The 18,332-nt window shown below is 40.5% G+C and overlaps 1 protein-coding gene across 1 annotated transcript; it reads right to left on the bottom strand.

Moving 5' to 3' along the window:
- Positions 1 to 10,559: 10,559 nt before the first annotated feature.
- Positions 10,560 to 14,874, bottom strand: LOC138609957 (ribonuclease inhibitor-like). The gene is made up of 3 exons (XM_069682642.1): positions 14,387 to 14,874; positions 13,790 to 13,963; positions 10,560 to 11,508 (listed from the first exon to the last, which is right to left on the bottom strand). The coding sequence occupies exons 1-3, from the start codon at positions 14,587 to 14,589 to the stop codon at positions 11,496 to 11,498; spliced, it is 390 nt and encodes a 129-aa protein (XP_069538743.1). The 5' UTR covers positions 14,590 to 14,874; the 3' UTR covers positions 10,560 to 11,495.
- Between the last annotated feature and the right edge of the window lie 3,458 nt (positions 14,875 to 18,332).

Below are 18,332 nucleotides of genomic sequence, written 5' to 3' on the forward strand. Positions count from 1 at the left end.
TATGGAAACAAAAAGATATATTTCACCCCTCACTACCCTCCCCTTCAGCTCTGACCTGCCACATATTGGTTGCTGATCATCGTTTCATGTTGACAGGTTACATAAAGACATCCACGCAGGCCTACAAGCCTCCTTCCATGTGCAGTTCACAAGAAATAAGAGCGCCTTTGATAGGGAGGCAGTCTGAGCTGCAGAGGCTGCACTGCAGACACATTGGGGTCATCTCGCTGCATCTCTTTTATCTTTAGAGTGAAGAAACTTGAGGAAATCACTGAGAGTGCTTTCTGCAATCCATCAATGCTGTTTGTGCTATTTTTAGGCTGCAGTTAATGCGAGTTTATGCAGAGGGAAGTTCTGTCATAAAACTTTGAGTATGGTCCGGATGTTTCTATTTAATACATGGTAAACACATGGCAATCTATAAAGTGTGAAGACAGATGAAATGAGTTGAAATGTTAAGGATCCACAAATCTGTAGAATAACGACCCACTACTCTCGCCTTAATGAAGGGGTAGAAATCTTTATTTGCTTCCTTTCTAAGAGTGAGATGAGAAAACGTGATGATATCACTTTTATGCCTGTACCCTGCAGCTATAGTGCCAGAAGGCTATTACATTAGCTTAGCACAGTTAGCCTTGCTGTTGGAGCCAGATGGAAAGTTTCAGAATTAAGAAAGAAAAAAGGAACATTTAATAATGTAATATAAGTTAAATGATCATATTTTCAACTATAGAATATTAATATTGATTGGGATAAATCTGTTTAGCTTTATAATTAAGGAGGTTTAAACTTACCTGGTTGCCTGGTGTCTGTGTGCGTCCTGAGAGCGCTGATATATGACGGAGTATTAGGGCCACGTTAAAGAAAAAAAATCAGACATGACGAGAAAAAAGTTGTAATGTGAGAATAAAGTCATTATTTTTTACAAAAATTAAGTCGTAATATTAAGTCCGCAGGTGGCTAGCTGCTCTTCTGATATCCCCCTTCATAATAACATTTCAGTCAGCAGAAACAATTTTTTATTTGCAAGTCCGTAAAGATGAGAAAAGTCTTCCTGTACTCGAAGGGGTAGTGAGGCCGAGAGCAGGATAGGATACGCCCCGATGGAGTCTAGACACTGGTGGTGATGAAGAAAGGGTGCAGGTGAACGGGGTGGAGGAGGGTCGCAGTGATCGAGCTGTAGCGACAAACTGACGGCACAGGGAGGAGCACAGCTTTAAAATGTGACAGCAGCTTGATGATTGAGTTTTCTGACTTCACGTCACAGATGAATCCGTATAAATCCTGTGTTTGATTCTGTTTTATTTTCCTGAGAAGTCAAACAGAGTTTAGACTCAATATAGCCTGATCCCGTCTTTTTTTGTTTGGACTTTTATGCCTTTATTGAGAGTGAGAGGACAGTGGATAGTGTTGGAAACAAGAGGATGACTACTACAAAGGGCTGAGCGTTGAAGGTTTGAACTCAGGGTTGCAGCCTCTAGGACTGTAGCCTCTGGACGTGGGACTGATACCTCCGCGAGTGCTTTCTGAAAAGTGTGTGTCGGCTAAATGAAGATGTTTGATTAGCCATTAAACTACCACTACCAAAATGTAACAGTACCTCTAGAGCTCTCTAATTACCAGGTTATATCTCATTATAGTTGTTTGTTTTCAGGTAGTCATGTGCCGGGCAATTTCAGGCTTGCTGTTTCCCGCTATTGCTGGTCTTTAAGCTAGGCTAAGCTAAGCTAACTCTCCTCTGACAGAAGCTTCACATTTAGCAAACAGATAAAATGACATTAGTATTGATCCTGTGAAGAAAGCAAATTTCACATACTGTCAAACTATTTATTTCAAGTTTGCATGAAAACTCTATTTTGCATCGGAGGCCTGAGAACATTTCATCTGCATCATTTGTCATTCAGAAGCACTCTAAATGCATCACTCAGGCCTAACTCTTTACGGCACACGTTGGATCAATCCATCATCGCATGAAAGAAACAGAATTTAACAGCGACTTCTTTTTTCCTTTGTGAGGACCAAAAGCTCTTATTTTCCTTATGCGCCGGGCTCGCTCAGCTGTGGCGTATCATTCTGAGAGTGACACCTTCATCATAAATTACACACGGGCGGCATGATGGCACCCAACTTCAGCCTGAGGTAAGCAGTGGGTGGCGCGGGGAGTCTTATGCTGCTTGGCTGCACAGGGAACCATATTGATTACCACTCATGTTTCTTTTGAATCAATCTCCATCACCCATTGGCCATTTTCTCCTTTATATTTCATTTGGGGAAGACGGATGACGGAGATGGCTGGCTGCGTGAACGGGGCCTATCTGTGGCACTGCAGAGATTCCATCAGGAGACGTAGCATTGTCTCTGTCTCCGGTGAGATTGGCTAATGTAAGGAGGCACATCACTGTCACTGCCTGAAACCTCAATTCTCCCCATCCCCCCCTCCCTGTCCCTCCTGGGGATCCAGAGACAACATTTACTTTGGCTGATTAAAACGCTGCCAAAGAACACTCTGGATTCAGGCGAGACACGTCAGTGACAGGTGATACATGGCTTTGTCTGTACATAGCTACACATTACATATTTGCAGTGAAAGAGTGATTTCTGTTTTGATGCGTCTGTCTCTGTGATATTGATGCTTCAATGTGCATTTTTTATTTGATGCATCAAATCTGTCCTGAGGCACGTCTGAAGAATAAAACATTTTCTGTCAATCAGCGTTAAAAGAAGAATGAATATCCTCCATATTTCTTTATTTCTGCTCCGACAGGAAATTAACTCGGAAGCCGTATCATACACCCTGCGTGTTCGACATATCTCACCATGACAACAGCCACACACGCCATATTTATCCCCAAACATGGCCTTACCTCTGATTGTTCCTCGATAAGCAGGGGCTGTTGGTGGGAGACTCTGAGGAGCAGATCTCCCTCGTCTGGTGTCAGCCAGATTTATTTTTCCTCCCGGCACTGGAGCTCGGTCAGCGCTCAGCTCAGCCCAAACCCCCCCGGTGCTCTCACCAATCTATCAAGTCCATCAGTGTTTCGTGCAGCCTGGGGGACGCTGGCTGGCAGCCCGAATGAGCTCGTTCGTCCTCCTTCCCTTTCCTGCTATTTCCTCCTCTCCCTGTGCAACATGTCTGAGCCGCCGAGGCCCGCTGATGTCTGCTAGCTGTTTAGATTTCTCTCCTCAGGTTGGCCGCAGGATGTTTTTTTAACTGAAATGTTCAATCAGATCTCCTCAAGGGAAATATGGAGCACACTAAATAAACTACGACACGATCTGCATCACAGTTTTTTAAAAAAAGTAATAAAAATGGTAAAAAGGAGGCGTCCCGTTGGTTCAGTGGTTCAAACTGGAACAATATAACTGCAATGTCCCCGACTCCCTGGTTCAATCCCATGAATGTACATATGTTTTCTGACTCTGTTCGTTCTGTCAACAGCTCAACTAAAAAGGCAAAACATAGAGTTCAGTCAGGACTATTATGTCAAAATAATAATAATACAAATTGACTTTGTATGTGATATTTGGCGGTATGGTTCTGTTCTGGGACCCCCTGCTCTCCACGTGCTTACTTGGAAAGCCAGAGGCAGGAAGAGCACACCTTTCTGCTCTTCATGAACGGCCCCGAACAGAACAGCATGAATGACAATGATTAATTTCGGACACAGCATCATAGGAGGAGCTGGGGTGGAGGTGGGTTGCAAATCAGCCAGCAGAGGAAGCAGCAAAGGAATCTGGGCTAGAGCTGTTTAAATGGAGCGCTCTGAATGTAATTTTCCAATAGAAGGCAGAGGGGAAGTCAGCTGAGCCATCAGCTGATGGAGGGTTAGCTTGGCTCGCTGTTGACAGCTAATATAGAGCTTGACGTCATGGCCTGCCTGAACTAACGCCATGCTTGATGAAAGAGAAAAAAGTGTATATCACCTGTTTACACTGAGACATTTATTATCATCAGGTATATTTGAAACATCAGGAATCTTTAGCGTTACAGACAGCAAAGGTAATCAGGTGAAAACGTGATTCAATTAAAGGTCCAAGAGCTCATTTTATGGGCACTTGGAGGCAGCAGAAACAAGCTGCAACACAACACTGATCATCATTTTAAATAACATGCCTCATGTTTGCTGGAGCCTGACCGCTCTTAGGTATTTAGGATAAATGTCGATATCGATTTTAAAGGATAAAAAGCATTGATTACAAATATGTTGTCTAACATGAATGGACCTCAGTCAACTGTTCTCAGACAACTTTATTTTATAGCATTTACTTTATTTCGCTCTCAAACGACTGTGCATACCTGTTGTAGACTTTAGTAGTTTGACCTTTCGAGGTTTGCACTTGACCTAATTTACATTTATTTTTTTGAAGGACTTCCACACAGAACTTTTTCTCCGATTACAAATCTCACAGCGCCACACCCGTTTTACCGTCACCTGGCATTAAGGCTTTCTTCTTCTTTTGTTCTTTAATGGCAGTTAGCAAACACCTTTCAGGCGTGCTACAGCCACTGTCAGGAGGTAGAACTGAATTACAACCAGGTGCTGGTAAAAACGATGGAAGAAATATATTTTTAAGATGAGATAATAGTGACTTTTCAAATATTTTAAAATTATGAACCATCCCTACCAACTGATTTGTACTTTCCCTGTTGTGTGGTGGCTTACAGTGTGTCTCGGAGCTCGTACACTAACGCTACTGCTGAGAATGGCAATAATAAGAGCTTTGAGAATGAATCATTAAATCATGAAGACAATAAAGTTACTGGCCGTCAAAGCAAGACAAAGAGCTGAAATGTGAAGGACAATAAAAAGCTTCACTAAACTGAGAGGACCTGCTGAAGTAGCAAATATTGAGTGTAAATAGTTACAGTGAAAATCTTTACAAGGAAAAGATACCAAAAGATACCTTAGAGAAAAGGGAATGAGCTGAAAAAGTTTCCGTTTTGTTCTTTGGTTTTCTGTCAGAGTATAAATGCTGACAACAGTTCAATGTAGTTCAAGCAGGAAGACGTACTCATTCATTCATGTCACGTTCTCTCTCCCTCTCTGTCCTTCCTGTCTGGTGATCAGCTGATTATGGGCATATATATTTAAGTAGTAAACCAACCAGAGTTAGCCTCGACGAGTGTCGACCAATCATCCTGCTGCTGTCAAATTTTAAAGCTGTTCTCTCTTCCGCAGACAGTTTGTCGTTTCAGCTCGATCACTGCGACCCTCCTCCACCCCCGTTCACCTCCAATCCATCTCATCAGTGTCCAAGTCCAGCTCCTGTCTTCACCATCACCACCACCACCAGACTCCATCGGGGGGTATCCTCTCCTGCTTTCAGCCTCTCTACACCCTCAAGTACATGAGGACGCCATGATGGAGTCTAATCGCCAAAGACTTTGCACATTTCATTCTGTCAAAACTTGTAAATAAATAATCTATAAGTCTCTCCTGATTGAAATAAAGTTCAGGACTACATTTGACCCATAATATGACGTCTTTAGAGTCTACACTGAGCATGAGGTGTACGTTTTACAAAGATGGCAACACTCTAAATCATCCCTGTGTGAATTATAACCAGCAGCAGCTGTGCTTCACTTTATAGGGCTGTAAAGTGCACCGCAGAGAGAGCTGTGACATACTGTAACTGCAGCCTCTCATCCGGCCAAGATTGTAAATGCTGGAATGTAAAAGCTACATAAAATAACATAACATGACATGATGCAGCATAACATGCTTTATTAAGGCCAGCAGAACTACAGCGTGTGGCGTCTCTGGTCTAGAAACATAGAACTTTACGTTACTGGCATGTTGTACTCCTGCAGAGAAGAGGGAACAGAGAGGTCTCACTCTGCTCTGATCACTGTGTGATGTGAACCTCCAGACGCAGCATGATAAGTTTGGTAAAACTTATGAGACATAGTTTTTAATATCTTCTCTCGTCTTGAAACAAACTCATGTGTCAGGCCTGATGCCCTTTTTAGCAGAACAGAAGGAGTAACCCTTTGAACAGTGATTTATCTTTTAATGCTGCTGATCTCTGGCCGGCCGCTGAGCTCGAAAAGAACACATTTACACAGAGTGTGATTATGCTCTCCAAAGGTCAGCGCTGCGAAAAGTGCTTGTAATCATGTATCTAGTTTAAAATCAGCAAGAAGTGGATCAGGACGATTTTATGAGGTCTTGGCACCCTCTTTCATTTTCTTGTTGCTTAGTGACGGGGTTCATGCAGAGTTTTTGAAGGAATTTGGGCCGCTCACACTGTCATGGCTAAAAGAACTCATACATTTTGTGTGTGACCCCCCCAAAAGGGCATTTCAGGAAGTGCTTACAGAGACCAGAGGGTCGAGGATTAAACTGCTCTGTGTTGTGCTTGTGTGCACTTTAAGTGAATATAAAGACAAGTTAAAAGCCGTCTGTTCATTTGCACAAACCCACACGCTCCCTGGGGGTTTCAAACTTTAGATACATGACTTCACAAGTTTCAACAGTTTGGTTGAATTTAGCTGAGAAGAAAAAGAGAGAATGGATTGAGCAGGAGGCCAAGTGAATAATTTCACACACAAACAGACGTCATTTGGGATCAGCAAAAGAATTACAACGAAGCCCGAGGCGACTGTGCTACTCAGCCGTCTGGAGCACATCTTCAAACCAAAACCACCAAGGAGCACATTTAATATTATTTTATTTTGAGGAAAGTGTGAGACAGATGCTGATATTTTTAGACTTAATCTTAGTAGTAATGTAAATGCACACTTAAACTTCATTTAAAAACTACTTCCTAATTGGCTATGCACGTAACTTTATTTGAAATGCTAGCTCATTCGTACGTGGTACAGTATTTATATTTACTGTAGTTATAGTTACACTAATGAAAAACATAATGTATGGCAATTAATCTGGTTAAAACCTGTTAAAAATTCAAGTTTGAATTTATTTTTCGCTCAGCTGGCAAACTGCAAAACAGATGACACTGTACTTAAACCCAACAATGAGTGTGAAATGTTGTCAAATCTTTGTATAATTATTTAAACCAGTGTTCTCTCATGCTCTCTGCACGAATAGTGACTATTGCAGATTTATAAAACAACAGTTTAACACTTTTCTTTACAAGAGTTAGCTGAACAGTGGCCGACGAGGGCATTTGCGCTGCAATGACAGAACGGTTTCCATTTGAAGAAACAATCTGCAAAATCAGATATGTTGCAAAAGTCCAAAACAAACGCAACGGCAAAAATGCACTGCAAATGAAAAAAAAAAACACACTGCAAAAGGCCGAAACAAAAGCATTAACATCAAACGTGCTGTAAATATGCAATGCAATGCAAACACAAAGGAGTCCATGTAAGCCTCACTGTAAATATCCTGGCTACTGTCCATCCATCCATCATCTATACCGCTTATCCTGTTCAGGGTCGCGGGGGGCTGGAGCCTATCCCAGCTGCCATTGGGCGAAGGGCGGTGTACACCCTGGACTGGTCGCCATCACAGGGCCGACACATAGAGACAGACAACCTTTCGCACTCACTTTAGAGTCACCAATTAACCTTACAAGCATGTCTTTGGACTGTGGGAGGAAGCTGGAGACCCCGGAGGGAACCCACGCATGCAGGAGGAGAACATGCAGGCTCCACGCAGGGGGGCCCACCTTACCCAAACTGGGGTTTGAACCAGTGACCTTCTAGCTGTGAGGCAACAGCGCTAACCACTGCACGGTGGCCCCTGGCTACTGTCAACATTACTTAATGTCATCAAACTCCCACATCATTCCGACTGAGTCCCCCCACTTTCTCACAACTCCGAAATCCCGCAATCTGAAGCTCCTGTGCTAGTTTGAGGAGTCTGCTAATAGTACCAGCTGCTCTGCTAGCTCAGTTAGCTTCATATTTAGCATACGGGCATGAGGGTGCTATCAATCTTCTTCTCTAACTGTCATCAGGAAAGTGAACGTGGGCATTTTCTAAAATGTGAAAAAGGTTCTTGTATTGTTTGAGTGTTAACTTTGTACCAAACACTGTCTTTAGTCACAACACTAATGGACCAGTGCATCATTAAACTCGTACCATCATCAAGACATCCAAACTCCATAAGTAAGGAACTAAATGGTTCTCCCCGGGGTTATTTTTGATAATACTCAACCCTCCCTGGGCTGGAATTAAACAACAGCCATTAATCTCTCATAAATAGCGACAGACACACGAGCGGCATGCTGTGCCTTCATAGCTGAGACAGAAATATGTGCTCCTCCCAGTAGCAGTATCTTTTAACAGACAGGTCAACAAGCCGACCTTCAAATAAACAGTCAATTTAAACTTGTGTTACCTAATTTTAAGGTGACTTTAGGTCAGCTGTAAAAGGCTGACCACAACAATCTGACTTGATAACACCTTTTAAAGCATCAGAAGAATCAGAAGATGATCCCGGTTTAAAGCCTCTGGGAGCTGAGACGGGAGCAAAAGCACTCCACTACTCAGCAGTTATTTTAAAAGCAGCTGTAAAGTTCCTCTCTCTGAAAGCTCACTCCATCCATCAGGGGCATCTTTTTAGAGCCAGGACAGGTACACAGCCGGATAGAGGTGGAGCTAACATCCTGAAAGATAGTGTCGGTCAGCAGGTGTTATTTACTGTAACAGGCATTAGCACATTTAGCACAAGACGAACAGCTACAACAGCAAAGTTTTCAAGTGAATCTGAGGTTGAAAACAAGCCAAGGTTAAAATGGCGCAGACAGGGGAGGTGACAAACACATCCAAACATAATCAGATTAGAGAGCAGAGTCCAAAAGGCAGGTAGGGGGTCATGGCTGAAACACTAAAGAGAAGCACAACGTTTAAATTCTGACACATTATGTGCTATGGGTTTTATTGATGTTGTGCAGAGCAAAAATCAGTTAATTTACAATGTTTGGCATCATGTTTCTGTAATTAAATTCAAATTTAATATTAACATCATCGTTGAATTATGTGTAGGAACACAGAAGTTGTTGGGTTGGGAAAACTTAGAACCTGATAGCAAAGCAGATACTGATCCTCAGCTGTTCACGTTTCTGCAGAGATGAGCCTTGCAGGCTCGATCATAGACCGACCCCGTGGCGTCTAATATAAACCTTAGCATGTATGAAATCACCTACCATTGATGCCTTCTCCTCTGCTTCTCCCCAGTCCTTGGCTTGAAATGTATTGCAACAAAAAAAATGTCAACAACACAAACACACCAGAAACAGTATGCCACTTTTGCGTCGTTTGCCTTGACGCAAGTTCCGTCCAATCACAAACAAGTAGTATAGTCCTACCCTTTCCGTATTCTGAAACGTTTTTGCAGCCAAGCGGCAACCACCGATGTCAGTGCGGAAATGCAAAAAAACTGCAGTTCCTCTTGTAGCCACTTGAGGCTGGCTCTAGAAACCAAGAGATAACATTACAGCAGATGGGGAAAGGGCCATTGCTAGACATCAACGCAGACACAGTCACTGAACTTAGCTTGTTTGTGTTGTTGGAGCCTTTTGGGGTTTTTTTCATTCAAAGTTTGGACAAATAATCTGTCTCTCTCTGTGGGATTTATGGAACTTCCTGGCCATGCAAGAAGTCTGAGCTCCAGCTTTTCAGTGACTTAAATTCTATATTGTATTGATATATTTTAGCACTAAGTAGCAGGTATACTGTGCTTGCCATACCTGGTTTGTTAGCCTGTTCAGTATTTATCAAACATGAATTTAATCGTCGGCCAGTAAATAGGAGTGAGAAGTTGTTGGCTTTTCTTTGAAAAGATTACAGTGGACGTAGGGATGATAAGACCTGTTTAAAGTTTCCCGTTATGTGTCGTTTACCTCCCGCTGTCCCACCGTGCAAGCTAGTGGTTTAGTCATCTACTTCTTTAGTCTGATAACTAAACAACTACAGTCAGTCCACCAAATTTGGTCTCTTCAGGCTCCAGTAAACCAGCATGGCAGCAGCCATATTTCGGCTACGTCCATTACTTCTACAGTCTATGTTCGCAGCGAGTGAAATGTTTTTTCGTTTTTAATGTCAGGGAGCGAGAACATGTGAAATTAAATTTGCTTTTTGTAGCTTACATCATGTTTGCAGGTGGAAATGAAATATCGACTCCTTTACAAATATCCTGATATAAGTAAATCACTTTAAATGTAGATTATAGATTGATTCTTTTGGTCAGTTATAATAACACACATTTACAACATCACAGATACAGTTTATTATTCTGTGTGGGTATACGCCAAGTGCAATAATATAAAACAAGCTTGTGTTAGCACACTGGGTTGATTTTTATCTGAATGTAACCTGTAACCAAAGTTGTTGAATAAATGTGGAAATACTCTCACCAACTTAACAGAGATAAGACCGACATAACTGTCCGGGCCACAGACAGAAAGACACTGCGTCAGCTCTCACCTTCAGTCCCTCTCTCTTATATCCAAGAGTCAAGCGAGAAACCTGGGTGTTATCCCAGACTCTGATTTAAATTTCCACAGCCACATTAAATCCATAACTTCTTCTGCTTTTTAACATTTAAAAAACATTACTAGAGTCAGAGGAATAATGACAAAACAAGACCTTGAGAGACTTAAACATGCCTTTATTTCCAGCAGATTAGATTACTGCGACGGTCTGTTCACAGGGCTTTCAAAACAAGCTGTTCAACGTATTCAAAATGCTGCTTCAAGAGTCCCGATCAACACTTAGATATATGAGCACATGACTCCAGTTTTAACATCCTTACACGGCTACCCGTTACTCAGAGTTGATTTCAAAGTCTCACTGCTTGGGTATAAGTGGCCAATTACATTTCGGATATGCTTGAGACTTATGAACCAACTGAATCAGAATCTGGGTTTATTGCCAAGTAGATTTGCACATACAAGGAATTTGTTTTGGTGATTTTGGTGCAGAACAATTAACACAGAACTAGAATAAAAACAAGAAAATAGAATAAGATAAAGAAAATAGGCAATAAGAATAAAAATAAAAATATATAATATGTACAATATATATAATAATGTGAAAACTAGCAGGATCAAACTAAATCTAATACTTTTTAAATTTGTTTGTCAGCATAAATTAAGACTATTAATAATTGTTTTGATCATGACTAACACATTTAAAAGCTTGTGATTAATTTTTCATCATGAAATATAAAATATTGAGTTGCTGACTTGCCAGCAACATCCAGACATCATAATCTGTTTGTAGTCAATCGAGAAACTCAGTAAAGCCTTGATTAAATCAAGACTTTGTTCAGTTTGAGTCGACTACTTATCTAAATAACTGGGAATATAACCAGAACATCGGAGAGTTATAGTTCAACATATATCAACCTCTACTGTTATTTAGAAATTAGTGGTAATAAAACAATAAAACTAAAAGGATGAAGCTCTCCTCTCCACTCTTCCTCTCAGTAACACGGCCCAGTCAGAGTCTCCACACACAAGCTGCTGCTTAAACTGCCCTGGATCATCAGCTGATCCTCTCTCGACAGAACCAGTGACAGATATCACTCCTTCCACCTGATGAGAGGAAAAGACGGTGTTTATACTCAGACTATCAGCTGTCAGCCAGTAATGTAGAGCATCCAGTATGAAGACAGAAGTGGAGTGATTTTGTAGCCTAGCATGTTTATGTTTAACACACTGGAGAATTGCAGCAAGAAGGAAAAGGGAGAGTCCCTGAAAGCATCATTATGTCAGAAACAGTTCAGTCATGCATTTACTGTTGTAACGTGAAAAAGCAGTGGCTCAGCAACTCATAGACCAACATCCTATAAGATCATCATCAATCTGGCTTCAAAAAATGTCACAGCACAGAAACTGCGCAAACAATAACAGAGTAAATGACTTACTTCTTGCTTCAGATTCTGACTCAGCTTCAATACTGTCACTCTTAGACGATACGGTTAATCACCACATTATAATACATAGCCTAGAAAGCTACGTAGCTATCATTGACACTGCGCTCTCTTGGTTTAGGTCATACTTACGACAGATCTCACTTTGTTATACATAACAATCATTTATCAGACCACGAGAATGTCAGATATGGCGTACCTCAGGGATCTGTGCTTGGTCCTATTCTCTTCTCCATTTACATGTTGCCCCTTAGTTCACTGATCAATGAATACAAACTAGGTTCTCATTTGTATGCTGACGATACTCAGCTAGACATTTCCATTAAGCCTGACGCCTGTCATCAGCTGGTGAAATCTAAGGACTGTATACTGGAAATTAAACAATAACTTCCTTCTTTTAAATACTGACAAAACTGAGATGCTAATTCTTAGTCCAAAGCACATAAGAAACACATTCTGTAATCTCACCATGAACAGAGCTGGTTCCACAATTTCACGAAGCTCCTGCGTTACAAATTTTGGTGTCTTATTTGATCCCAAGTTCATTTGAAGAACATATCAACCATATTACAAAGAATGCATATTTCCACCTACGAAACATTGCCAACATTCGCCACTTCCTCTCAATGGCTGATGCTGAAACACTTGTTCATGCATTTGTCTCATCTAGGCTTGACTATTGCAATTCACTTTTCTCTGGCCTACCTAATTCCACTATCGGAAAACTTCAACTTGTACAAAACATTGCTGCCAGGATGTTACCCCTGTTCTTATATCATTTCATTGGCTCCCTGTACATACAAGATCTGACTTTAAGATTCTACTTTTAACTTCTAAAATATTACAAGGACCTGAACCATTCTAACGATCACCCCTAGTCACTTCTTCTATACCAGCTAGGGCTCTACGAGCTGAAAATGCTGGCCTCCTGAAAATTCCAAAAATAAATAAATCAGTAGGCGGTAGGGTCTTCTCATACCAAGCATTCCTTCCGACCAAAATTCAAGAGGCTAGCTCAGTAGACTCCTCTAAGAGTAAACTATACACATCTTTTTGCATCAGCCTATAACCTCACTTATTCTACCCTAAATATATAACCATTGTTCTCACATATATTTTCTCACTCTTTGACTTGTTTTTATGATATGTACAGCCCTTTGAGGCAAACTTTGTGATATTGGGCTATAATAAACTTTAACTTGACTTTTTTTGACTTAACAGCTTTTACATTAGAAAGCAGTAGTTTCTTATTTATTTATCTTTTCTGATCTTCTATTGGGAATATTAGCACAAAGCTAACAGATGTTTGAGAGTAACTTCTCACCAGGCTGAGCAGCAGTGTCTTAAATACTTTCTCACGTCTTTTTCACTATTTTACTTCTCTTGAACTTTTAACCACACCCACCAGTGATGTCCCAGTGTACTGATCAATCAAACAAGGTCAGCAAAACAAACAAACAAATAAAAACAGCTTATGTGTTTGTACGGATCTTTCAGGAAACATGGCCATAAAATCATTAAAGTGATTGATTTCCAGGCTTCAGTCAGACTGATACTAGAGTGGAACATCTGATCAATTCTTTAGTGTTCAGATGGGAGTAAAAACAGGTAAGATCTGACAGTCTGTTTTCATACATCTTGTAATGCGGTCAGCTCTAATCCAACTTTATTTTCTGTACTCATCAATATTACAACATTCATTCAAACAGATGATCACAACAAGCTGCTGGCTGATCTGATTGGCTGTCTGTTTATTATCTTTCACTATCTTTCTGCTCAATCCTGAAGCCCATCACCGTTCTCCTCTGACAGCTTCATTAAGGGATGCAGACACTGGGAGGGAGGGTTGAGGAGGTTTACCAGAAACACTTAAACTTTGCTTTGATACTGTTTAGTTTTATGGTGCCCAAACCACCATGGACTGACCCCAAATGTCTACTGACCTCAGAGTCTCCAGTCTGCAGTTTGAACTCTTCACAAGACCAGAGAGCAGCTTCACGTCTGAATCCTGCAGCTTGTTTCCTCTCAGGTCCAGCTCTCTCAGATGGGAGGGGTTGGACTTCGGAGCTGAGGCCAGAGAAGCACAGCTGATCACTGACAAACTGCAGCTCCTCAATCTGAATAAAGAAAAAAGATATGGAGATAAAATTCATTTAAAATCCAATTTGATGTGTTCAAGTTTTAAATGTGTAAATAAACATTTTTGTAACCAACTGAAACTAAAGAAACATTTCTACTTCAGCCAGTAAACTTTATTATTTAAACAAACATTAGTTAAGAGGTTATTCTGGATACAGTTGTGACCATTTACTGAAAATCATAAACATTCATTTACTCTAAAAACTGACAGAGGACGTTTTCTCTGGTTTCTTTAACAAACTGAAGTCTTTAGTGACTGCAGAATAAATTTAGTTTAAAGAAACATGAAAATATGAACAACACAGAATCTATACAGTCATTGATGTAAGTTTTTTATAAACATGAGTTAGGTTCAGTAGTTAATGAGGTCTACAATAGTAACAGAGAGTCAGTGAACTGACCTCAGAGTCTCCAGTCTGCAGTTTGGACTCTGCAGAAAATCAGAGAGCAGCTTCACTCCTGAATCCTGCAGCTTGTTGTCACTCAGGTCCAGCTCTCTCAGATGGGAGGGGTTGGACTTCAGAGCTGAGGCCAGAGAAGCACAGCTGATCTCTGACAAACTGCAGCTCCACAATCTGAATAAAGAATAATTATGTAACATCATTACATCAGTTAATGTCTAAGAATCTGTTGACAGCTGAAGAGGGTTTAGAATGAAGAAGTTAAAATGGATCCTCCAAACACCTGAACCCAACAGGATGCAGGTTAAATACTGGAAAATACAAAAACAGAAATAGCTCTTATTTATATTAACTACAACCTGCTGCTACTTCAATAAAGTTTTAGTGACTTCACCTCTTCAACTCTGCCAGCTCCACCAGTGGATCAGACTATACAAACTCATGTTGAGCAGCCAAACACATACAAACTCTGAGAAACTGATTTAAGATCCACTTCATGATCCAGAAGCTTCCAGAGATGCCAAATATATCAGGACAAATGGTGGATAAATGTGAACAGAATAAATCTGTATTAATTCTGTTACTAATAGAGAAGTCCTGAAATCAAAGCATCTACAATTAGAACTATTCAGTCAGTATCAGCATCATGACTTACAGCTTCATCACAATGTTGATAAAACAAATACTGAATATATCTATCATTATCTGATGGCTGACATTGATAACATTTATTTAGTCATTTTCATTTAGATTTGTTTCTTAACATCTGAAAAACATGAGAAAGAAAAACTAATGAAAGTCAGGTGTGGATCAGGATAATATCAGCCTAATGTCTAAAGTTTAGTTTCACCATCATTTTCACATCATATTAAACTCAGAATAGAAGAAAAAAAAGTTATCTGACTTCAGAGTCTCCAGTCTGCAGTTTGGACTCTGCAGAAAATCAGAGAGCAGCTTCACTCCTGAATCCTGCAGCTTGTTGAAACTCAGGTCCAGCTCTCTCAGATGGGAGGGGTTGGACTTCAGAGCTGAGGCCAGAGAAGCACAGCTGATCTCTGACAAACTGCAGCTCCTCAATCTGAATAACGAAAAAAGATATGGAGATAAAATTCATTAAAAATCAATTTGTTGTGTTCAAGTTTTAAATGTGGAAATAAACATCAGTGTGTCCTGATTTTTGTAACCAACTGAAACTAAAGAAACATTTCTACTTCAGCCAGTAAACTTTATCATTTAAACAAACATTAGTTAAGAGGTTATTCTGGATACAGTTGTGTGAAACAGTCATTTACTCTTAAAACTGACAGAGGACGTTTTCTATTGTTTCTTTAACAACCAGAAGTCTTTTGTGACTGCAGAATAAATTTAGTATAAAAAACAACACACATCATTGACAGAAATTATTCCATCCCCCCTGAAGTTTCCTTCCTCTCCTTGTTCTAAAAAGGCCTTGGTTAAATCTACTTTAAAGATCTGGAAGAAATTCTGACGCCATCTTGGTCAACAGACCTTTTCTTTCTTAGCTCCAATATCAGCTAATCCTATTTTCCATCCTTCTCTGATTGACAGAGTCTTCTCTTTGTGGTCCACATCTAGCATTGAGACATTCCGCTGCATATATATTGAAAACACCTTTGCATCTTTTCAGCAGCTCTCTGAGAAGTTCCCTCTACCTAGACATTTTTTCAGGTACCTACAGATCCGCAGTTTCGTTTGGAAATTTAGCTCCCATTTTCCCAATCTATCGGAGGCCTCACCTATTGACTCCTTGTGAACACCATCCCCTTTAAAGAAGGATATGATCTCACGTCTTTATTATCTTATTCACTCATTGCATCCAGCCTCTTTACATAACATAAAAACTCAGTGGGAAGTGGATCTGGGGGAGGAGATTTCAGAGCAGTTATGGGATGTCATTCTGCGTCGGGTTCACTCCTCAGCTATTTGTGCTAGGCATGCTCTGACCCAATGCAAAATCCTTCACTGTACAAACTTCACTAAAGTCAGGCTTTCTAGAATTTATGATGTTGACCCATAGACTGTATAAATAATGGACGTAGTCTCACTGATGACACCCATTGGTTTCTGAAGAAGCATTTTGAAGCCTGAATTGTGCCGGAGCTGGGGGTCGCCATATTGGAAATGCCAGAGCCGGCTTATCTAGAGGCAGGCAAAGAGGTGGAGCGTGAACGAGTTAAGCCTATGGCTGAGGACTATGGACGGGCCAGATGAATCAGCCAGCTACGGCTATGAAGCTAGGCTATATGCTGCTCAGCGTAGCTAGCGGTTATTAGCCATAGACTGTATAAATAATGAATGAGCTACTTTCCCAGGAGGAAATTCTGTTTGTGACGGTGACTGACTGCAGGTGTTCAGTTATAAGAGTAAAGAAGTAGCAGACTCGCTGCTCGCTCGCCCAGTGAGATAGCGGCGAGCTGACACGTAACGGGAAACGTAAAATAACCGATCTTCTCACTACAGTCCGCTGTAATCTCTCCGGGGAAAAGCCAACAACATCTGACTCCGATTTACTGGCTGACGATTAAATAAATGTTTGATAAACACTGAACAGGCTAACAAGCAACTAAAGCGAGCACAGTATACCTGCTACTTAGTGCTAAAAATGTATCAGTACAATTATACTCGCATTAAACTCACTGAAAAGCTGGAGCTCAGACTTCTTGCACGGCCATAAAGTTCCATAAATCCCACAGAGATTATTTGTCCAAACTTTGAATGAAAAAATCCCCAAAAGGCTCCAACAACACAAACAGGTGAAGTTAAGTTCAGTGTCTGTGTGTCTGCTTTGACATCTAGCAGACAGCCAGCAGGATCCACCTGTCAATCAAATGAGGCCGGCCCCTATGATTTAAGGCTTAATATAATTAAAACAGGTGTGTTATAAAAAAATTCACCCCCGTACAGTTATCTTGAACAATAAAATTAGCTTTTTTTAACAAAACCGTTTTTTTGTACCAGGCTGTAAACATGTTTATTTCTGCTGTAAAAATTGGCATTTTCCCATCTGCTGTAATGTTATTTCTTGATTTCTGGAGCCAGCCTCAAGTGGCCACTCGAGGGACTGCAGTTTTTTGCACTTCCTCATTGGCTTCATTTTTTAACACCGGAGGCTGTGTTGACCCCACGTATGATAGATGTTGCCAGGCCCCTGCTCCCCACATCTTCATGTTCTGGTCATGCCCTTCTTTACACACCTCTTGGTCAGAAATCTTTAACTCAATTTCAGATTGTATGAGGACTCACTTCGAACCTACAGCAATCACTGCATTGTTTGGGGTTCCACCTCCCACTCTGCCGCTTCCAAAATATAAGGCAGACTTTATAGCATTTCTGACATCTGATTTTATTGAGGAGGAAATCACCTGTGCCACCCTCTCATTCCTCATGAATCAAGGACATTTTTACCTTTGTTAAATTGGAAAAATAAATGAGGTGACCTATAAATGGTTCACTTACCAAAATTAATAAAACATGGGGACCTTTTTTTGCACATGCTCAGGGGCTGGTATTTACTGCTGTTCCGGACTAACAGTTTTAACTGAATGTTTGTAATCACTGTAATGTACCTGTGATGGGTTCGGAATGTTGTTAATTTCTTTATTTATTTTGTCATTTTCTATTTCTTCTTAATTGTTACAGGGTGACCAACCTGTTTGTTTTGTCTATTTTTGTTTCTTTCCTTTTTTTATGTTGGTTATGTCTTTTTTTTAACTGCATTTGTACTTTATATAGTATTTCTCCTACTTGTTGTGTGTTATACATGACACAATATTGAAACTAAAAAATTCACTTTTTGACATTTGTGCGTTGTTAAAAATCCAATAAACAAAATTGAGGAGAAAAAAAGAAACAGAATCTATACAGTCATTGATGTAAGTTATTTATAAACATGAGTTAGATTCAGAGGCTTCGTGGGCAAGTCAGC

The sequence above is a fragment of the Semicossyphus pulcher genome, unplaced genomic scaffold, assembly GCF_022749685.1.
Source record: "Semicossyphus pulcher isolate SPU_LCO1_2020_fin unplaced genomic scaffold, fSemPul1.0.p SCAF_6, whole genome shotgun sequence".
Taxonomy (NCBI): domain Eukaryota; kingdom Metazoa; phylum Chordata; class Actinopteri; order Labriformes; family Labridae; genus Semicossyphus; species Semicossyphus pulcher.